At 40.6% G+C, this 24,865-nt stretch overlaps 1 protein-coding gene across 1 annotated transcript in view; it reads left to right on the forward strand.

Moving 5' to 3' along the window:
* LOC136885055 (uncharacterized) overlaps positions 1-24,865 on the forward strand; it is a 93,630-nt gene that overhangs the window by 46,244 nt on the left and 22,521 nt on the right. The window contains exon 4 of the mRNA XM_067157449.1: positions 14,218-14,300. Within this exon, the coding sequence (XP_067013550.1) occupies positions 14,218-14,300 (83 nt within the window). The remainder of the gene's footprint in view (positions 1-14,217; positions 14,301-24,865) is intronic.

Here is a 24,865-nt window from a genome sequence, read left to right on the forward strand (position 1 = left end):
AGTCTTATGTGTTGAAACTGGTACTATGAATAAATGAATAATATGCTGTAAACTTATAGCTTGTATGACATATATTTAGTATTGAATAGCTGGAACCTTCGTTCAAATTTTAACAGCGTAATCAGAGACAAAGGACAGGAGAAACCAGTGGGGACAAAGATAGATAATATAATTCATGTTGTTACAGGTTTGTTATGAATTTTCCATTTTTTCCCTTATTTTTGCAACATGACCTAACAGCCCCAGTACTGGAGGGATTGAATCTGCTGTCCCTGAAAAATACATGCTACTTTTCCATCCACCCGGCATTGATGTAAGCTCCTATGAGTATGATCTTCCCACCACAGAAATTGATCAAACCTCTTTAATGACACTTGTAGGAATGTCTTTCTTATGTCCAAGATCACACCCACTGGCCTCTCTCTAAATCTGAACAGAACAGAGGGAATAAGTTCAATTAAGTTCGGACTTTTTTCATGGAGTCATTCAGTGAGAACTCCCTCTTCCTTTTATTGGATGTGTCAAATATGTACTAATTCGCACAGTTGCACAGTAGCCTTTACCTCTAGCCCCTTCATAATGTCTTTCTTCAAATATACCATTTTTAGCCCATTGTTGCAGCACAGCATCATACTCTTCAAATTAATTCTTCACGAATAATTTTCTCAGTCATAGAATGTACTCTTTTCCTTGCAACATCGCCGTGTCATATGTGATTTTCAATCCCTATTGTTTCTCAACTCTTGTGTCAAGAGGGCAATGATGTTAGTAAACTTCCTCTTAAGGAATTGGAAAGGATGGTATATTAAATCCATTGTCATACAGCAGCAGGAATAAATGAATTATACTTGAAATAGTGAAGTATAGTGGGAAGAAAATGTTGAAATTGCTTCATAAAATAAGATTATCGTGGAGTGTTAGTAAGGTACCTTCAGATTGGATGAAAGCTCTAATTGCACCTTCCTATAAGCAAGCAAAGGGGAAGTATTGCACCAATTTATCAAGGTATCTTAATAATCAGTATACCGGGCAACGTGTTCATTGGCATCTGGGAAGGGAGGGTGAGATCAGTGGTTCAGGTGATGTGGGATGAAAAGCAGTGTGGTTTCAAACCATAATGGGGTTGTATTTTCTGTATTCGCCAGAATTTTGACAAACCTTGTTCTTCATAGTTTACATAGATCATCTGCTAGAAGGTATAAAATGGCAGGAAAGGATTCAGTAAGGTGTAAATTTGTAAGGAATCTGGCATATGCTGACAACTTATCTTACTGGCGGATTTTGCCAAAAGCCTGCAGTCTACTATCTTGGAACTTGAAAATAGGTTCAATGAGTTTGGTATGAAAATTAGCCTTTCTAAGACTAAATTGATGTCAGTAGGTAAGACATCCAAGATAATTGTATCTCAGATTGAGGATATGAAGTTGGAACATGTGGATAATTTCAAATATTTTGGATGTTTGTACTCCCAGGCTGGTAATATAGTAAGTGAACTTGAATCAAGCTAATGCAGTCTGCTAACAGTTGAAGTCAGCAGTCTTCAGGAAGAATGAAGTCAGTTCCTGAACAAAATATTCTGTATATTGGAGTGTTTTCAGACCGATTTTGCTTTATGGGAGTGAAAGCTGGGTGGACTCAGGATATCTTATTCACAACTTAGAAGTAACAGACATGAAAGTAGCAAGAATGATTGCTGGTAAAACAGGTGGGAACAATGGCATGAGGGTACTTGATATGATGAGATAAAGGCTAACTTAGGATTGAACTTAATGGATGGAGCTGTAGTCATGAAGCGCATCATGGTGGGGTCACGTAAGGCAAACAGCAGGATAGGTTACCTAGGAGAATGATGGAGTTGGTCATGGAGGGTAAGAGGAATATGGGGAGACCAATGCATTGATGATTAGACTCAGTTTCTTATGATTTAAAGATAAGAGATATATAACTAGTTAGAAATAGGGGATTGTTTTGGTGATTAGAAAATACACAGAAGCTTGCAGACTGAACATCGAAAGGAGTAACTGTCTGTAATGCAGATGTGTGTATGCATGTATCTATTCCTTTAACAGAACATTTCTTAATGTGCTCATGTATATCAATCGTATTAGCGCAGTGTCCTTGTTTGCCGCTATTGGCAGCATGGTCTGAAGTTTTGCCTTAGCTGGCAAGATGTAGTGTTTGTCTTCAGGTATGGGCTGGAATAAATTTGTTACTTTCATTGACCTGTCTCAGTCTTATCCTTGGCTTTGACAATATGAAAGTGACTGAGGTATGAGTGATGCTAGTAATGCCATTCCTTATGCAGCCAGTCCCTGCTATGAATGGTGTGAAAATGTCGCTCATAGGGTAGGTTGGTACACGCATTTCAGTGGGCTTGGCAGACTGATATGCAATGGCAACTTCTGGCTCAGTGAGGAAATGAACGGGAAACTAATTCACTCCTCATTTCTGTAGTACACCTCATCAGTGACACCTAGGCCATCTGTGACAGCTAATGGTGGACCTGTTGAGGATCCAACCAGCCTTCGGGCTGAATACCCAACATACATATGGTCTGAAGTTATCCGAAGATTCCTCTATTCTTTATGGAGTACAAAATACTAAATGCATTCTTACATACAATCATTTATTACATGATATACACAACTGCTATCTGATTTGAGTGTTGGTTCACTTTTAGTTCACATCCTTGATGGTGATTTTTGATCCATCAGCCCCATTAAGGAGGAGTCTTGCTATTAGAATAAGCATGAAGCAAAATCTTCAAGGAATGTTTCTTCTCATTTTAATTTAGCCATTTGGAATATTGATAATAATAAAAATAATTGTGGCCTGTTGCAGAATTTTTGAGTTGACGCTTATAGGAAATCAGGAATGTCTAAGCACTGAGACAAATAACAATAATTGTGTCAGATCTTCCATACTGTGCATTTCAACCATGATGATAAGAAGAGGATATGTTTCATGTGGACTCATTATGCTGCACTAAACCACATGTGTCAGTGCTTGTGCATTACAAAAAAATTATGTCTTTATAGGACTCTATTAGAACCTCATATTCAATACAAGATAAGAGTTTCATTAGTACAGTGTCCGTGTTTTCACCTATTGCCAGCATGGCCTGAAGTTATCAGTCAAGTTACCTGGAAGTTTGTATTGATTAGGGGGGTGATATAAAGTCTTGTAAGTGTATAATTCAGTACTGCCAGTACGGATATGTAGCTGATATTATGTAGCACTGCAAGAGATGCAAATACTGCACATATTTAATTGATTTAGGGATATATCTTACACTGCATTATAATCAACATATTCACTATATAAAGAAAGGACTACATAACTGGTGACTTAATCTTGATGAAGTCTGACAAAATCAGTTTCTTGTTGAATTGTCTGTACAAGGCCAGGGTTCAACAAAACAGCACCTTTCAATAACACACAGTAGAATTACAAGATGGGTCGATCTGACCAGTGAGAAACTTACTGTATGCAGCTTTGAGTTGACCAGAATTTTACTTCCATCTCTGTTCCCCACACATGAGAGGATGAATTCCAGGTGATCCTGGCTTAACCTCCATGTGAGGAGGTATCTTAGTACAGAATCCTCTCCCCAGACATATGTTTCTGCAAGACCTTACACATTTAACAAATCAGAAATGATTCCATTCATTGCAGTTATTTTCTTTGTTACAGAGGGACGGACCATCAGTTAGCCTAATATTATTAGGATAACTTATGCATTTTTCAATAACAGTACAGATTTTGGCCTGTTGGAATATCTGTTTGCAGCCTTTGTTCGCTTACTTATAAGATTGCATGAATTTATTAAATCAAATGCAAGATTAAGGAACACTGCAAATTGACCTTTAGCTTCTCAATACACATGAAGTCTAGTCACAGTGGACAATCTATCTGTATTCAGCAAGTGACCACTTGGTTAGGGTCATACAGCTGTAAGCTTGTATTCCGGAAATAATAGGTCAAACCCAGTGTAGGCAGCCCTGAACATGGTTTTCTGTGCTTTCCTGTTTTCATGCCAGGTAAATGCTGGGGCTGTACCTTAATTAAGGACATGGTCACTTCCTTTCCATTCCTAGCCCTTTCCTATCCCATCGTTGCCATAATACATGACCCACAGGAACTGTACAATTTACTGTTTTATGTCCACATCTTGAAGGTTTGGATTCTCTTGTCTGTAGGTTATAAAATATATCAGGCTCCACAGTATTTAGTAAGGTGGAGGGGACATAGCACTTTTTTATTCTCTTATTTTGAGATCATTTCAGGATAGAAGTTGCCATATGCTAATGAAGATGGACTCTGCTTTCTCTATCCAGCATTTGATTCCAGCAGAATGGTCCTATGTTACTCTCTAGATATACCATATATTTTACTCTTGTCTGCTTGTATGTTGTACATCAGAAAGATATCAGGCAGTGTAGGTTTCTTTTTTACATTGCTTTTGATGTGTTGAAGACAAGTCACAATCTCTGGGTAGAGCTTGTGCGACTTGTGGAGAACACTCATTTAAGTGCAGGACAGGAAGAGTGCTGTAGTGGAAGGTGACGAGGACTAGTATAAGTGAGGATATTGTACAAGGCATGCCTTATGAAACATACAATCTTATAATAAATTCTAGTATTCCTGTTGAGATAACTTTCACAAATCCTTCCAGTAATTACACACATAACTGCACATTACACATAACTCAGTATGTTAATCACTTGATGGAAGACTATGGATAATTCACTGTCACTATTGCTACGCATAGTAAATCTCTTAGAGAATCCTGCTCACACTGTTTCATCATATCTATCTCTATTTCACTCCTGCTGGCAGTGTCTGTCGTTTTAGTATCTCTTTCTCTTGCAGTTTCAGTATTGCTTCTGTCACTGTCACTATTTTTGTCCATTTCACTTTCCACATTTATGTTTACCATGGTCCAATAAACCTTCACTTGAAATTACTGATCTTCAAATTTTATTACGTGCTCACAAATTTTACTTCCAGTCCTCATTTGTAATTGAAGCAATTTGTTCACCATAAATTATTGTAATGCATCCAGTCTGAACACCACATTATGTTCAGAAATGCCATTCTGGACACTTGCCCATATCAGCATAATGGGATTCAATTCTGGGTTATATGAAGAAAGGTGTAATACAGTATGACCATGTTTGACTTAAATTCAATCTATTTTATTAGTGCACTTGACAGGCTTGTTCATCTTGATTAAGGAATGTAACCTTGTTTTCACATGTCCTCTTGGAAAGGAATTGCAGTTTCTGTTATCCAAGACACAATTTCTCACTTGTTATTGTTTGTGTCATCAGTCCAAAGACTGGTTTGATGCAGCACTTCATATGACCCTATCCTGTGGTATCCTTTTCATTTCTAGATAACTACTACATCCTACATCTGCTCTGATCTGCCTGTCATATTCATATCTTGGCCTACCCCTACTGTTCTTACTGACTACACTTCCCTCAAAACCCAACTGAACAAGTCCTGGGTGTCTTAAGATATGTCATTTCATTCTATCTCTTCTTGTCAAATTTAGCCAAATTGATCTCTCACCAATTTAATTCCGTGTCTTTAAATCATGATTCGATCCACCCAAATCACCTTCAGCATTCACCTTTAACACTATATATCAGAAGCTTCTACCATCTTTTTTTCTGAGCTAGTTATCCTCCATGTTTTACTTCCATACAACACCACGCTCCAGACAAGTGTGTCCATAAACATCTAAGTACCTAATCCGTTTATCAGTGTTTGAAAGGTGCGAATTTGTTTTCTGAAATAAGGCCTTCCTTGCTTGTGCTAGCCTGCAGTTTGCATTTTATGTCCTCGTTATTCTGCTGTCATTAGTTTATTTACTACCCCAGTAACAATATTCATTTACAACCTTTAGGAGTTCATTTACTAATCTAATATTTCCTGCGTCAGCTGACTTCGTTCTACTGCACTGTGTTACTTTTGTTTTGGATTTATTTACTTTCATATCATACTCCTTCCCGAAGAATCTGTCTGTACCATTGTAACGGGGCCCATGGGAGTAATATACATATATTATGTATAATAGTGCCAAGGGAAAATCTAAGAATAGTTTCCCTCAAGTAGTAAGATTTATGCAGTGAAGTAATTATCAAATTAAGAATGGAGGCCGTGGTCTTAGAAATCTCCACCAAGCATTGCAGAGTAACAAGATATTGGGGAAAGGAAAGTATGCTACATAACCTGGAAAGTTAAAGAAAAATGTAAGGAGGAATAAGGGACATAAGTGAAAATAGATCAGAAACCAGTATAAAATTTAAAAATAGATATATATATATTGAAACAATAAATCAAACCTCTGACAATTTACATGAAAGGAGAACTATACAAATATAAAATTTTCTCAACCACTTACACGGATTACAAATTCATTATAAAAAAAGGAGAAGATATCCAAGAGAAAGAAAGGAAAAAGAGAAGATGCCGCAGGAAAGGAAAGGGACAAACAAGGAAAGGATGAATACTGCAATAAAAAGATAAATCCAGAACGACAAAAAAGGGAAGATGTTCAGTTAGCAAATTCGAGTATACCAGCAGAAAAATTATCTGAGCAAAATGCAAATACTATATGCAGGTCACCACCACTTCTGTTATCACACAGATTAACACTAGGTAACGTAGTTCTACAGCCGAATAATCACAATGTAGTTCCATTGAACCAGTTTCACAATATCCCGAAGCACTGAACGAATAGAAGTATGTGTACAGTAGAAGTCGCACAGTTGCCAATACACCACACGCACATTTCAAAAGAAAGTTGTTACGAAGGTCGTCAATGAAAAGTTTTAAATACCAAAGGGGCAAGTGAAATTTCGGCCTGGAAGTGCCATGCTCCCAGCTTAATTTTGCAGGGAAAGTCTATCCCAATGCAATTAAAAGTATTTACAGTAAAGAAATCAGTTTGTCATACCTCATCTTGAAGCAAATTGAACTGCCCGCAAATGAAGACTTCTGGGCACATGTAATTAAGGACGAAGTTGACGTAGAATGTTGCTCCCTCCACACAGGCCTAAGTCCATCTCAATATTTCCAGAGGAAGGCCAGGTATTTATAGTGTGGAGTAGAGGGGAAATAATGAGAAATATATCTGGAAGATTCCAGAGATTAGTGAAGCATGCGCGAATAAACCAGGCGGTCACATGACTTCAGCCGGCAAAAAGGAAGTTAGTTTATCGAAGATGAATAGAGTGGAGTTCATGCAAAGTATGAAGTATGCAAGTTCACAGAAGTATGCAAGTTCCAGTTGGAGAAAAAATGCAGTTTATATCATGATGAGGGTAAGTCCATACTAATCGTAGAAAAAAGGTTATGTGCGTGGCGAATTTCATAACAGTAGTTGCCGATGAAGTGAAGAGTCCGTTACACCATTCAACAATTTCTTCGGATCTTCTGCAGACTGAGATAAAATAGCAAAATCATCAGCAGTCTTCAGAGTTTTGATTTCCTATTCTTTGATTGCGATACCCTTTCCATATTCCTCTTTAATTTCCTTTACTGCCTCATTCTTCTATATGAACATTGTGATGAAGGGTGAACCTGCAGCCCTGCCTCACTCCTTTATGGAATACTGCTATTTTCTCAAAGCCTTCGATCCTTATCACAGCAGAATTATTTTGTGCAGATCGTAAATAATTATTCTTTGTCGGTATCTGATAACGAATGCCTTTTCCTGTTCTACAAACACTATGTATGTGTGCTTGTCCTTTTTAATTCAATCCTCAGACGTAAAGCCTGGATTGCTTCATGTGTTCTAACATTTCTTCTGAAGCCAAATTGATATCCTCCAACTTGGTTTCAAATTGTATTTCCATACTAAATTAATGGTGCAATAGTTTTCACACTTGTCAGCACCGGCTTTCATGGGAATATATATAACATCATTCTGCCAAAAATCGCATGGCAATTCTCCTTCTTCATGCATCTTTTTCGCTAAACGGAATAACCTCACCATGCAGGTTTCTCTTAAGGCAGTCAATAATTCTGATGGTATGTCATCAATTCCTGGTGCCTTGTTTATACTTAGGTCTTTCGAAACTTTCTCGAATTCTGACCTCAAAGTTGGGACTCTCATTTCATCAGCATCAACAGCCTCTTATTGTTCCAGAACACTATCATCTACTTCTTTACCTTGGTATTGGTGTTGGATATGTTTCTATCATATTTATGCTTTGTTTTGTTTCCCTAGAAGCTTTTTCCATCTGAGCTCTCGTTGAGGGGATTTGCTTGGATACAGTGGGAAAGATGCACATATGAAATGAGCTCAATCGTTCGACTGCATTTTCATAGGATTATCAGCAAGCTGTTGACTGTGTTCTTCTATATCCAATCCATCGGCACTGTCGTATCAGCCATCACTTCCCTTTCTTACCCAGGTTTCCTTTCTCCAAAGGCTTCCTTGATTTTCCTGCATGCAGTTTCTACCTTTCCGAAGGCCATAAAGTCGAACATCCTTCCACTTCTATTTCAGCCATTCTTCAAAGATGATTTTCTGTGGTTTCCCACTTATAAACCAGGCAAACTCTGAAACTATACTGTAATTAACCCATTGGAACTTGACTGATAGTCTAACCTGCAGGGACAGAAAATTATATTTATTTTCAAAAATTATGCTTTAATATTTATTGAGGATTTGTCAAAAAGTGGCATTTTTCCAAAGCTGTATACATCACAGATCAATGCCTAACTCTTCATTAATTGTTTGTCAGTCTTCAGTAGTGAATCATCGTGTGATATATTTTGAAGCAGCTCTCCAGATGGAGTGGGACACCACATTTTTCAGATAGCCACCTCACTTCGGACCTTATTTTATGACCCTTGCAAAGTTTGCAGGGCTAGAAGGATGTTTGTTTCTTTCTGTTGGAGGAATAGGCACTGGAAAATGTCGCCATACATTTGCCTGAAACCGCAGGTGGCTGTCTTGACTGTGCGTTCTTCCTTTTGTTGTCTTATGCGGGAGAGTAACACTCTCCAACAGTCACTCGGAAAATGCCGTGATAAAGTCTGTATAATGCAGCCGCCTGCCAGTAACCTTCATGAACACCGTATGAATTGAGGAAAGCCATGTCCAATAGATACAGCATTATTCTTTTATAGCCCTTGGTAGTCCATGGGCGCCTTAACTCTGCGTTTGGTTCATCCCACAGTGCCAGTTCTGCTTACCAAAAGTGGCCCACTTGACACTCCGATCGTAGAAATAAATCTCTCGCGGCTTCAAAAATATTTTAAGCAAGCCGGAGATCTCGCCCATGTAAAGTTTGAGAATAGGTTGAGGTCGTTTCGGCTCCAAGGCCTCTAATCACTCGCTTGACCGGATGAGATTCGTTCGAGCACCAGCTATTCTGAGGGAAACTTTAGAGGGAACCAGCTACTTGATGGTTCGAGTAGTCTTTCGCCGCTATAGCCAGCGCCGACGATCGATTTGCGTCAGAATCGCTACAGACCTCCATTAGGGTTTCCCCTGACTTCTTCCTTGCTAGGCATAGTTCACCATCTTTCGGGTCGCAACGTGTTACGGGGAAACATGCAAGGACCTGGTCTTGACGATGTACTGCATTATTTTTCCTGTTATATCTTGCAATACCATAGGGTCTATTCACTACTTCCTCTCCTCCACCTCGTTTTCTTTGAATTTTCACAACAAAGCTCAAGTTCTTATCAACAGTTGAACGTAAAAACATATCTTTTCTGTCTTTCCATTTTGTGGTAAGAATATTATTAGCAACCCCACCTTCGTCAGTGTTACTGTGCGGAACTCTGGAGGCACGTTCGTCCCGTTACAGCATACGGTACCCACAGCATGAGTTCCATTCCCCAACAAGGTGCGAAAAAGTTCAGGAGAAACATACCATTTATCAAGATACATGACCGTGGTTCAAGTTTGCTTCAAACACTGCTGCTTTTGTTGCTGGAATAACACCCTCTTTGGGTTGTCCGGTATAAATGTTGAACTGGGAACAGTATCCAGAAGCACTTTCACGGAGTTTATAAATTTTCATAACGAACCTGTCTTTTTTGGAAGGATTTTATTGCACCTAGAAATTTCATAACACTGTCATCAATACCTGACAGAATAGTTCAAATGTCATAGTCTGAAAATAATTTGCTTTCTGAACCTTCCTCTTAAACCAGCACAACTTGAGTTTAGGTTTTCTAACCTGAGTCATGAGAATCATCAGCAAAAATATACACTTTTATCTCATCAACCGTGCAAGGATACCACTTACTGTCATATTTCAGACTGTTTCTCATCAACTTATTCGCCTAGAAGGCAGCATCATATCCATTGGTTTCTGTCGCAATCATTTCCCAGAACTCATCCCCAGAAAATTCGGAACACACATCTAATACACAGTCTTCTCAAACGAACGGCACTGAGACCAGAAGCACCAGTGAATGGATTTTTTTAGGTGTATTGGAAATGTTTGACTATTTCAGTGTTGAACTATCTTGTAAAGCAGTCCCGCCACCTGGGTCTTCGTTTACATCGTCCATGCTGTCGTCATCACTAGGATAATTTTCCCTAACACTATCATTATTAATGTACGAAATAGCACTGTCTCCTGAAGAAAAATCATTCTCATTATCATTTTCTAACCACTTTAAGATATCTACATAATCATCAGCCATGTTTGTTTACTAACAAGTGCAAGCAGATAGCATTTTTATACAGTATTCTGTGGTCTAAGAAAGGTGAATTCCATTTAGAAGTTTCAATGAACTTCAGAGAGTAATCTACATGCGGCGCAAGACTTATCACTTGCTAGTAACTTAAACTACAAACGTTTATAAGTTGGTACGAAACAGTTCGGTCCAAATTGGCTCGTATGGAACGCTTTCGTAAGTCGGCGCCAAGGCTGCTTCCTTCCCACTCCTGGCACTTTCCTGTCTGTGCCGGAGCACCATGGAGCAAGTTGTAAATAGGAACTTACTGGATATCATCAAGGGTTGTAACTTTAATAGTAGCAAATATTGAGTTACAACTCATACAAAAGGTATGAATGTTATACCAAGATTTACTGTCCTTCAGAGTAGTCACCATCATTGTGTACATCTTGTTGCCAATGATGAGGACATCATAGGATGACTGTTGCAGCACCTGTTATGTTGGTAGTTCGAATTGAGCAGTTTACTGCCTGACAAATCTCTGAAACTGTTCTGGAACAAAGGCCCCGAAGTAGTTCCTTCATCTTGTGAATCAAGTCAAAGTCATAGTGGCTTAAATCTGTGGATTATAGTTTAAGGTACAGCAATTCCCAGCCCTATCGACCGAGCAAATCAGCCACGTTTGCACTGTATGCGGCTGAGCGTTGTCGTGGAAAATGATGGGTAATACGCATTGGCGGTTGCTGTGGAGTAACATAGTGAGTTACGATAAAACCATCACAGTCATACATGAGTATAACAATAACTTTCACATGGCTGGGGTTTCTCGTAATTATGCAATTATTTCGGTCAGCACTTCAGCTGTGGCTCATACAGTTTAGCCCATCTCTCATCCAGCGTAACGATATGGCATTAGAAAACCTTTTCTTCATACTTACAGTACTCCAAATGGTTACGAGCAGCATCATGTAGTCATTTCTGCATTTTCCTTGAATCATGCTGAACCCATTTTGATGAAATATTTCTCATGCCCATGTGTTCCCTCCAATATGAAGCACAGTCGTATTAGCTAGCCCGGTGTCTCTGGCCAGCTCACATATCATATGACATCGAGCAGTGTCCATTAACACGGCAAGAGCAAGCACTTCTCCTTCACTGACACTAGAATAACTGGCTGACACACGTCTGCAACTTATTGGCATCATTTGTTGATGGCTTTTACCCACCGTGCCAGTCCTGTAAGGCTATGCAGTTTCCCTGCAAGCTTCCTGAAGACCTTGAGGACACTGCCGTGCTGTACGACCTCTGGCACATTCAATCTTCATCCAATATTCCATTGTTACTGTTTCAAAAACATCGTGACAACACTGTCTTAGATTGCCAGCTAACCATAGGCTGTGTTCTATGTGCCCGTTTGCAGGCGTGTGATACGAGGAGGTATGCTCTGAGATAAGGTACAGTAGGTATGCAACTAACGTGTGCTGTCAGTGACATTATTAGATTCCATTGCACCGGGCGATTAGGCCATGCGTTTAGGAGCGCACAGTTGTGAGCTCTCATCCGGGAGATAGTGGGTTCGAACCCCATTGTCGGCAGCCCTGAATATGGTTTTTCGTGGTTTCCCATTTTACTTTTATTAAGGTCACGGCCGCTTCCTTCCCATTCCTGGGCCTTTCCTGTCCTATCTTCTCCATAAGACCTATCTGTATCGGTGCGACGTAAAGCAACTAGCAAGAAAGAATTCCATTGCATGGCGTCTCTGCAGCAGTGTTGTCTCTATTAAAGTTCCAACCGTCTTATCTCCCATACTTCATTCATCTTCATATCCTAGAGCTAATTAAACATCATTTCTGTTTTCATCCACCTGTGGCCGACTTAATTATCATACGAACAGTCCATTGAGAATATTTTGTGGATGTATCTGGAGAATCGCCTGTTTCAAGCGTGTTTCTTCTCATGAAGTTAATATAGATTTTTGCTTACAGCTTTGTTGTTGTGAACAAGTGCGGTTGACTTTCCGATGTATAATTTTATATTAAAGTCAATATAATTCTACATATGCTATGTGGCATATCCATAGATGCAGCCGGAGCCTTGAGAATTTCCAGGGCAGTGTTACCCATGTACTTTCGATCCTTGATTTCTTTTTGCAGCGTTTGAAATGGGAGTTTCTTCTCGTTTTACTGGTTATTACTTTCAAAATATACGACATTTGTTATGATCCTTCACCTTTCATTACTAAGGTTTAGATTGATGAATTCATTTGAATATTGCTCTATTGATGAAATACACATTGACAGTTAACTAAATTGAATCCCTTCACCTTTGTTAGAAAAGTGGAAAGTTCACTTGTGAGGAAGCAAAGTGTAAGGTTTCTCTCTTTCAAAAAACGCGAGAGTTAACATTCATCTAACATTGCATGCTAAGTCAAGTGTAGGCTACTTCAGTTGAATGATAATTTTTTTTAAATATTAGGCTGTTCTGCTCATGTCTAAGAAACGTATTAGGTAGTTTTGAACTCTCTGAAGAGAGTCGTTTTAAGACCAAACCAAAACCCGTGGCCCTACAGCTCTGATGAGCATTACCCTGCCAAGCGACCTCTGCTCAGCCTGACGGCATGCAGTCTACAAATCTATGTGTGATGAGCACAAGAAATTTTCATGGCCATTATCTTGGCTCTTTAGACTAAGGATTCTACCTCTCTATAAGTTAACACGTTCATTGTTCTCGTATAGCCTGACTCGACCAGCAACTAGCCATGAGTGTATAGTAATAAGCTCTGACTTGTCTGAGAATCAATTCTGGGGTTTCCGGGTATGCGGTGTACTTGCTATCCGTAGTAAACGGCGTCAGCATTGTCCCTTAAAATCTGAGTGTAAATCTTGTAAGTCTATTTTGATAGAGCCTTCAGATTGTCTAGAGTCAATGAAAAGTCCAACAACTGACTATTTGTGTACGAACTTGAATATGGTAGGCTACAGATTGACCTGTCTCTGGTTAAGATCCAATGTATGTCTGACAATCAGAGTCATCTGTGGAACACAAGAAACAAACAAGTGACCGGTCATTTAAGAACACATAACAGGATGAACACAATGACAGGAAGTTGTAGGAAGCTGTTGAAGAATTGCAGAGATTATTGTTGTCCTTCAAGTTTTCTTCTTCTTTTGCTCCCTTTTCCTGTGCTGTCCTCTTTATCCTATTATGAATGCCTTTTCTTGTTATTCATATAATTTTGAATTGACACTCGTTTGTTTCCTTTTTGCATTGGGAGATTAAATTCATATCTTTATTGTGCAACTATGCAGTTTACTTTGTCAGCTGTGTCTTGTCTTCGAAACAGACTTTCAACGTATTAGGTCGTGGGATCCCACTGGTGTCCGGCCGGCCATTTTTGTTCTGTACTTAACATCTCTTCAACACGTACTACATGTACGTAACACGACCTTGAAAGTCTGTTTCGATTACAATGTGGTTGTGAAAATTCAATATTCATTGTGTCTTGTCTGTTTATAAACTTTTACTCTTCTTACTTTGTTTTGCATATTTGTTTTACAGCGTTCCACAAATATTAAGAATGAAATATGTGTAGATGAACACACAGTTGGTCAGTTGGTCGCTTCTTTCAAGGAAGAAGACAAGTAAGTACTGTTTAACTCTATTAGATTTTACACCTCTAACCCTCAACAATATGGAATTTGCTCTTTATGTGTTCAGTAGCTCCCTCTGCAGTCAAGATTTGGAGTTAAGTCCTCGAAATCTCAATATCTTGAGTTCAATGCGAGCACAGGTCCATCCCGGTCATTCTCGAATTCTGACTCCTGTACTTCACTCATGGTCCGAACTTGTTGGTTTGATCGTGGCTCATGACAAAATTCCACGAAATTAAAATGTGTCAGCCTGTAGTATCTAGTGATCAGCAGGCCGCCTAGTTGGCACCACTCGGTACCTGAGCCAGTACAATTATTACTGTTACCATCCCAGTTCATTTCTCCATATTATAACAGGTGTTCCTGGGGAGTCTGGTTGCCCATGACTTTGCTGTTGGCCATTCTTGCAACATTGCCAGTCCAGAGAATCAACCTGCTGTGAATTAGGAACTTGATTCTGTCTCCTTTCATACCTCTGCACATCTTTGCATTCTTCTATCGAAACCCCAATTTTCTTCATTAGCGACACTTCGAAAATGCTTTCTTACTGTTACATCCATATATTTACTGTTGCCTTTGGTGGCTTGTTAAGTTTCAAAGCCATAGAATACACTGGCTCGTACGATGGAATAGCACATTTTTATCTTGGTGTTGTTAGGTACATATTTTTTAATGTTGTTTCAGACAGAAGAATAACATCGGACACCTGCCTGGATTCTTTCTTATATTTCAAGGCCTGGTTATTTGCAGTTGGATGACCATGCACTCAATTTGCTTTTCATACTCAAAATTCGTTCAGACCTTTGAAAATTTGATCCTGGGATCCAGTGGCTGAAAGTCCAGCAATGATCCACAGAGGCTGGTGTGTTATTTTAGATCCTCTGTATTTTGTTTATTCTTCTTCACCTCCAGCACTTCATTATAAACACTGCTCCATGCAGTTTGGAGATATTTAATTGTCTAAGTGTCAAGTCTTAATTGTTCTGTGACATTTAACTTGGCCTCTTGTTGCACTTTCACAGTCCTTGTTCATGCATCTGACATTGTAAGTAGTAGCTCGTTTCTGCACAATCTGCTGATCACAGGCAATGTATGGTAGTAATTGATTTGTGCTGCTAATGCAATGATTTGATATGCAAATGAGTTCTGTCTACGTCTATTCAAATGACTTATCTACTTCCATGGCTGCGCTAGTGAAAGCAGCACTGTTCATAATATGTACTAAAGATCGTTCCTTTTACGAGACTAGTTTCATCTTCTTGGAGTCTTATCTTTGCCTTTGTTTACATGAGACTTATTAACAATGCCGCCCATACGGACCGAAATTGCATTCCTATGTTTCAAATGGATATATGTTATACACTGACTGACAGTGACAATGCAACACCAAGGAGGAGTGGTTCGAAAGGAATGAAAGTTGGGGAAAAAACAGAGACGGCACGGATGAATAATTGATGTTTATTTCAAACCGATATGCAGGTTACACAATGCGCACGGCATCGACTCAGTAGGATGTAGGACCACCGCGAGCGGCGATGCACGCAGAAACACGTCGAGGTACAGAGTCAATAAGAGTGCGGATGGTGTCCTGAGGGATGGTTCTCCATTCTCTGTCAACCATTTGCCACAGTTGGTCGTCCGTACGAGGCTGGGGCAGAGTTTGCAAACGGCGTCCAATGAGATCCCACACGTGTTCCGCTGGCCGCGGAAGCATCTGTACACCTCGTAGAGCCTGTTGGGAGATGCGAGCAGTGTGTGGGCGGGCATTATCCTGCTGAAACAGAGCATTGGGCAGCCCCTGAAGGTACGGGAGTGCCACCGGCCGCAGCACATGCTGCACGTAGCGGTGGGCATTTAACGTGCCTTGAATACGCACTAGAGGTGACGTGGAATCATACGCAATAGCGCCCCAAACCATAATGCCGCGCTGTCTAGCGGTAGGGCGCTCCACAGTTACTGCCGGATTTGACCTTTCTCCACGCCGACGCCACACTCGTCTGCGGTGACTATCACTGACAGAACAGAAGCGTGACTCATCGGAGAACACGACGTTCCGCCATTCCCTCATCCAAGTCGCTCTAGCCCGGCACCATGCCAGGCGTGCACGTCTATGCTGTGGACTCAATGGTAGTCTTCTGAGCGGACGCCGGGAGTGCAGGCCACCTTCAACCAATCGACGGGAAATTATTCTGGTCGATATTGGAACAGCCAGGGTGTCTTGCACATGCTGAAGAATGGCGGTTGACGTGGCGTGCGGGGCTGCCACCGCTTGGCGGCGGATGCGCCGATCCTCGCGTGCTGACGTCACTCGGGCTGCGCCTGGACCCCTCGCACGTGCCACATGTCCCTGCGCCAACCATCTTCGCCACAGGCGCTGCACCGTGGACACATCCCTATGGGTATCGGCTGCGATTTGACGAAGCGACCAACCTGCCCTTCTCAGCCCAATCACCATACCCCTCGTAAAGTCGTCTGTCTGCTGGAAATGCCTCCGTTGACGGCGGCCTGGCATTCTTAGCTATACACGTGTCCTGTGGCACACGACACAGTTCTACAATGACTGTCGGCTGAGAAATCACGGTACGAAGTGGGCCATTCGCCAACGCCGTGTCCCATTTATCGTTCGCTACGTGCGTAGCACAGCGGCGCATTTCACATCATGAGCATACCTCAGTGACGTCAGTCTACCCTGCAATTGGCATAAAGTTCTGACCACTCCTTCTTGGTGTTGCATTTGCTCTGTCAGTCAGTGTATTTAAAACAATTTCTTACTGCATTCCTTTGGTAAGATAAGTATGAATATTACAGGTATGTTGGTCATAGTTTTTAACTTTGATTTTACGAATGTTTGTAATACATTCTTCACTGTCATCGATAACTGATCGATGTGCTTCTTTCTGCTTCGCTGCGTGCAGCAATCTGTGTGAGTGATATTGTGATCATGATATCTTGGTAACTTTGGTCTCCGATTGATAACACATTTCGTGCACTACGTTTATTGCACTTCGCTATCAATGATTGTACGCCCTTTGAGTCGACTAGAAGCTTCCATTCGGGTCGTTCGAAGCGCGGACCTGTTAGGTTTTTGGTAAGTGATTCTCTCTGATTTTCCGGTGTGAAATGTTTGAGCAGTATGCACGCTACTACTCGATATATGTGAGACCTAACTGTGTGACAAGGTGAGTCATATTATTTGAATTGGTGTTTGACTTTCAACTCGAGCGACCGCTCGCATAATTACTTCCCGATACCGACATAGTGTGAATGTTGGAATGAATGTTGGTGATTGGGCGAAATGAAAATATCACCATTTGATTAGTTTTATTTTCTTTTAATCCTTGGTCTGTACCTTATATTTCTTTGCGGTACAACATTATTTATTTTTGGACAGATCTTTTTTTTTGCTATTTGTTTTACGTCGCACCGACACAGATATGTCTTTTGGCGACGATGGGATAGGAAAGGCCTAGGAAGTGGAAGGAAGCGGCCGTGGCCTTAATTAAGGTACAGCACCGGCATTTGCCTGGTGTGAAAATGGGAAACCACGGAAAACCATCTTCAGGGCTGCAGACAGTGGGGCTCGAACCCACTATCTCCCGATTACTGGATACTGGCCGCATTTAAGCGACTGCAGCTATCGAGCTCGGTGGACAGGTCTTTAACTTGGATTTTTTTCCTGCCTGTGTGGCGGCCATGTTTATCTTCTTATATTTTGATTACGCGCATGCCCGTGATCCCCTTTGTTTATTATTATCTCCGTGGTGCAGAGATCTTCCTCTCTGCTCCATGTCATACCTTCTTTAATTTCTTGCCTGCCCTTTTTTTCTCCTTGGACGTGTGGGCTTTGATGGAGTGTAACAGAAGGCTATTGTTGTGTGGATAGTAGTGCGAATAGAAGTATGATATGAATGAAGTTTTTCTCGTAAAAATATCGAGCTTAATTAAGCCGTGTGTACGGCAGAGGTACAAATCTATGAGGTAACGAGATCATTACAAAAACAGCGAGTTTGTTATAATACTTCTTGGGTGTTAGAAAATGGAAATGTTGAGCTCACACTACGACTTTAAGTTGATCATCATTCGAGGAGGTACGTTATGCTGTAATCCATTTATTTTGGTTCGATTTCTGGCTTTCAGTTCTTTTATGTTTCATATCTACTTATTCAATGAACCTTCATTTTAACTTTAACTGATTTTCATTCAGAGTAGTGCTTGGTATTTTGCCTTGTTCTTTAATAACGAGGGACATCTCCAGTTTGGGGCTGTTTTCTGCCTTTCCTGTTCGAAGTCCACGCCTCGGATCTCCTTACTTGCGTTTTGTCCTGGGTTAATTACCAACGATAAGGGAGGGGTTCGGTACATGGTGCAAAACACCACTCATTCACTCATCACAATATTCCAAGGACTATCAAATCAATAAATCTGAAATACAGTCATGAGTAAGAGGTAAGCAACCTATTTGAGAAATGCATGCTGGTACGGTTAAATTAAGTGAGTAAACAAAAGCAAAATTAGGGTTTGTTTCAGAGCGAGAGATTGCCCTCCGCATCCTCAGTGTTCAGGCAGGTGGAAAGTATATTCTGGGATAGAAATGTTAGCAACACTGCCTCTTGTCTGGCTGTGTTGGATGAAAGTGAAGGAATCAAATGTTTGGTTTTGCAAGAATGTTATTCTCGAGTATGTAAATCTTCAGCCCATCGCAACAAAATAACCAGAAAATAGTTCAATGTGGTGGCAAGCATCTCCGTAGTGTACGAGTTTTTCATGTTTGTGTCGTGTTTTAATGGTATGAAGTGTTATAACATCTGCAAAAATAGTATCAAGTACTCCTCGACAAACAGAACATTGTATACAGATTTAGAAATTAATAAGTGCTTATTAGTAGTATCTAAATGTGAGATTAATTCCTGGGCGTGGTGTAGAAGTGAAGGTCTACAGTCCACCGCAGGAATGGGTAAAAGATGTCTGAGGGTTAGGGATGCAGAGGGAACAAGGTTGCCAAACTGCCCGTATCATTACTCTACCTTGTGATGTGTTCAGTTGCACTTAGTGGAGATGTGGAATTGAACCCAGGACGAAACTCAGAAGTCTCATTGATATGCCTGTGTAACATGTGTAATTCTAAACATCATGTGAATCAGCTATTTTTGGCGTGCACATTTCTTAATCGCAAGTCCAGAGAACAGGTGCAATGATTAATGCAGCTCTACTGTAGGAAATTAACTCGGGGGTGGAGACGTGGTCATGTTGGAAATGTAGTTCTCCTCAATCTCAGAATAATTTTTAAAACATGACATCATGAAGTGTAAATGGGAACTCAGAATTTTGGACTCCACATAACAGGACAGTTACTGTGTTTCGATTTAATGCTCACAGCCTGAAATTTGTGAAGCGTAAACAGGCAGTTCTGGCCATTCTTGCTGCGTTAGACCCACCAATAGCGTGTGTTAGTGAATCCTGACTGAATTCGTCAATCTATGAAATAGAAGTGCTACCTCAATCATGCACAGTATTTAGGAAACCTCAAGGGGAGGAGCACTTATTGCCATGAAACCCGAATTCAACCCTGTGCGTTTTGAGCAGAATGAAGGCAAAATTTCTTTTGGGTGGAATTCACATTCGCTGGAAGCAAGTTCCTCATGAGTTCCATGTACTGAGCACCGACCCCCCCCCCCCCTCCCCGAGCCATCAATAAGGATTTTCTTGCTATTCGTTTTTACGTTGCACCGATACAGATAGGTCTTATAGCGACGATGGGACAGGAAAGGGGTAGGACATGGAAGGAAGCGGCCGTGGCCTTAATTAAGGTACAGCCCCAGCATTTGCCTGGTGTGAAAATGAGAAACCACAAAAAACCATCTTCAGAGTTGCCAACAGTGGGGTTCGAACCCACTATCTCCCGAATACTGGATACTGGCCGCACTTAAGCGACTGCAGCTATCGAGCTCGGTAATAAGGAATTACTACTGTCTCTAAGCCCTGTACAAAATATACAATATTGATTCACAAGTATCTAGAAGACTGGTGATTTTACCTTGGAAATGTTCTGGCAGCACGATCGCCCTCACATCCTGCCTCTTCCCATCCGTCCATTAGCAACAGCATTCATTGTAGATTTCTACGTGTTCCTTGAACAATGAATTACTGAACAAACCCGAATAATGAAAACATTTGTCCTTACAAACCCTCCATCCTCAGTACTGAAAGCAGAAGTAATCCTCTGTTCCTCCGAACACCTAGCAGTTACAGCTACCATAAAATACAAGAAACCACCAGTATAAGGGATGTAATAGAGAAGTATATTACTACAAGAAAGCCGGCTGGGAACTGCTATCATAACTTCTAAGAAGGCATCTACCCATCATAACCAAGAAAAACTCTCCATAGATCACATAAGAAGTAGTCAAAGTGATATGCAAAAGGAATATACTTTACAGGAAACGGAAACAGTATACAAGCAATCTTATGTGGGACAAATATAAATGCGTGAGGAATACCACCAAGGAACTCATCCACGAAGCATACTAAAACGATATAAACAAGATAAGTAACAACTGCATAGACATGTGTTAATACTTTAATAGCAAACTCGCCAAATCAGCACAAAGTGCATTCTACTATAATGACAATAGTTGCCTCCCCCCAGGCCATTGCCTCAACGTTCAGTGAGAAATTTAAAGGGGGCAATAATGAGCCAGGTAAAGTACGTACGTGTATGTACCCAAACACAGCTAAGCCATTACCACTCTCCCTCTCCATCCTTTACTTCACAGAGATCGAGGTAATTAACTGCCTACAAAATACTCGACCACATGCTGCTTTTGGCCTTGATAACATACCACCAATTATCCTTGTGCAATGTGGAGAAGCATTAGCTCCCTCGGAGTGGACCTTGGAACTTAATGGCGGCTACTCATTGTACTGGTGAGACTAGGAACATGGTGTAGGGCTTAATACGTATGCTTTACTCATAGAGGGGAAACATTGGATGGTGATCTTCAGGACTCGGTGCTGGACTTGGAACAAGATTTTCGCTACACTAGAACTAGAACATTTATTGAACATAACAGGCGACTTCGCCCCTATACATGTTCACATACAGAGTAAAATAAATAATAGAGAATAATAATAATATTAATAATAATAATAATAATAATAATAATAATAATAATAATAATAATAGACAACTCACATATCCCCTGGGCATGCCATGAGGTTCGTTGGACACTCCGGAAACGTATCCGTCATCCTCAGAACCTCGTGCCATGCCCCTCATTCCATTGAATTAAAACCCCAGAATCCATAGAGAAATAGTGATAAAGATAATAAGAATAAGAATAATATAAATATGATAGTATTATTCCTATCTGTCATTAGCTGTAGCAGTCACTTACTCAATGTTCAAACATGCTCATCAAGTGTCCTTATTGCGCTCTGTACTTGCATCACTTACTGTTTCTGACCTACACCTAATCAATACTCCAAACAACAACACTCAGCATTTCAGCACTTGCATTCCAACCAACTCTAACACAAACAGCTTCATGCAATCCCATATCATTACCCAACTCCGTCTACATAACTAAGTACTCGACTCCTATATTCTCTAACCCATTAGAATTATATCATACTATCCCCTTCCCTTATATACATAACTATTCCACCCCTCTAACACCTTGTCCACCATCTAACTCACCCTCCTTCATTTTACTCTCGCAGGCCTTTTTTGCCGCACATAAATATCTGTTCAATTCACCCCCTTTTTCCCACTGTTTAATAATCCATCTCAGGATTGCTTTCTAATCCCCTCTCCCCAATATTTTCCGATGCTGGGCACTCAGTAATCCATGTCTTATCTCCCTCGTTACCTCACAGTCTCTTAGCAAGTGAAATTCATCATTCACAGCTCCACAAAGTATACACCATGTCTTATCCCTTCCTATGCAGCCACCCTGTATTCCTTGGCAATCCTACCAGCCACCACATCATCCCATACCGTTTAGACCTATCAACGTATCTAATATTCAACCCTGCTATCTCCTCTATTTTCGTCAAAACAGTCAGCGAGTTTCTCAGTCTGCTTTCCCCCAATAATTTCTGCCTATGGATATCTCTAATTCTCCTTTCAAGTATCTTCATCCCTCTCACTTCTGTCTTCGACCAGTCCTCCCCCCACAGGTGTCCTAATCCTATCCTCTCCAAATATCCCTTTATTTTTTCTAGCATCCACCCCTATACATGCTCCTACATTGCTGTTCATACGCTGCCTGTAATACCCTTCCACCTTCCTGCCTTTTTAAATTCATCCAGTATCTAACTATTCTTTTCACACCCTCTGATTCCAAATCCTCCCCACACATTAATTCCGCCCCTACATTTGCTGTGCACCTCGGTAAGCCCATTACTAACTTAGCAAAACTACTAACAATCCTTCTTAGTTCCTCTCTTTTCTCATCCAGCCCCCAAACCTCTGCGCCGTATAATACCCTCCCAAAAATTACCGACCTTAACACTAGCCTCAGTGTTGTATAACTGATACCCGGGTATTTGGCTAGCAAATTTCTGACTGAGGCTAGGGCTGCCAATCCTCTATTTTTCACCCTTTTGATCTGGTCGTTCCACGTTCCTTTATCATTAAAAATAACTCCTAGATATTCCAACTTCCTTACCTGTTCCAATCTTTCTCGCTGATTTACCCATTTACCTTCTATCTTTCTTCTTTTGTCTACCTGGACTACTAATATTTTAGACTTATTTCCATTAATTCTCAATCCCCATTAACGCTCTATTCATTCCCCCTGAAGTTAGCGTCATCAATAACACATCATCTGCAAATATCAGTCCTGGTACCTCTAAACCATTAATCACCGGCACAGCCCAATTTTCTGCCCCAAACCCCTCTAAAATATCGTTGATAAATAAAATAAGCAGTATTGGCGATAACTTGCACCCTTGTTTTAAACCCACTTTGGACTCTAAGGGTCCACACAGTCTCTCTTCTCCCAATTTTACACAAAACCTGACAACCCTATATACTCCTTCCACTGCCCTCAACATCTTCTCCAAAATCCCTAGCCTGCCTAATTTATCTAATAGGGCCTCCCTATTCACCTTGTCAAAAGCTTTCTCAAAATCTATTGCTGCAACATAAACCGTACTTCTAGCCATATTCTTATACTTTTCTAGAATAGTCTTTACTATCATTATATTATCCACTGTTCTTTTCTTTTTCCTAAATCCCCCTTGGTAATCTGTCAAAATTTCATTTTCTTCCGCCCACCCGCTTATTCTGTTTGCCAACACCCCAGTGTATATTTTACTCAAGGAATTCAACAGAGATATACCTCTATAACTGTTCACACTGTTCCTACTACCCTTCCCCTTGTATATAGGGCATATAATTCCTGTTTCCCATTCCTTCGGGTAATTGCCTCCCTCAAATATCTTATTGAATAGTTTAACTATGCCCTCTATCATTATCTCATTTTTGCTAATTTCCTTCCAAAACTTGTTATTTATACCATTACATCCCCCGGCCGACTTCGTTCTGACTCTGCTAATCACTCTCAGGATTTCCTCCCTTGTGATTTCTTTATCCAGGTCATAAATTGCCACTCTCCTATTTCTCCAAATTACCTCTATCCCCATCCCTCTCCATCCTTCTTCCCCCTTTTCCCCTAGTAATTCATCAAAGTGTCTGACCCATTGCACTCCCACAATACTAGTTTTCTCTATATTCCTTCCACCCTTAATAATTTTATTAGTCTTGTCCCAAACTCTCTCAGAATTATTTGTCTTGCAATCCTTATTTATGGCTTCAATTTATTCCTCTAACCACGCCTTTTTTGTCTCACAAATTTGCTTTTTATACTCCTTCCTCAATCTACAGAAAATCTCCCTTTCTTGGCTCCCACCTTTCCTTCTATATTCTCCTAACACATCTATCACCTTCCTCCGCATTCCTTCACACTCCCTATTAAACCATTCTTCTCCCTCTTTCTTACTTCTCTTTCTAGCTTTCGCCTTCTGCGCTATTATCTTTATTGGATGTAGCAGCAATTCCAAGGCTTTATCAGTATTATTCTCTTCTAACGCCCCTTCGCACCCATATTTCAGAAGTTGTAACTCGTCTTTTACTACCCTATTCCAATCCCGGCCCACCTTCTCTGACCATTTATACTTATTATAACCACTCCCTCGTTTATCATTTGTCTCATCCTCCTTCCTTGTACACTTCTCTTCCTCCCTTTTCAGCATAACCCTCACCGGGAAGTGGTATGATTCAATCCAATCTCTTATTTCCATTCTTACAATATCCTCAATCACCCCCACAGAACTTAAAACCATATCTATCACACTACCACCCTTCTCAGTAACATATGTCAATTTTCCCATCCTGTCACCCTCTATCCACCCATTCAAAATATACAAATTTCCCACAGCACACATCTCTAGGAGCTTCTCTCCATAACTGTTTATAATTTTGTCCTCACTCCTTCTACTTTTCAACATACACATTCCATCCTCCCTACTATATACTGGGCTCTGTTCCCCTA

The sequence above is a fragment of the Anabrus simplex genome, chromosome 13 (assembly GCF_040414725.1).
Source record: "Anabrus simplex isolate iqAnaSimp1 chromosome 13, ASM4041472v1, whole genome shotgun sequence".
NCBI classification, from domain to species: domain Eukaryota; kingdom Metazoa; phylum Arthropoda; class Insecta; order Orthoptera; family Tettigoniidae; genus Anabrus; species Anabrus simplex.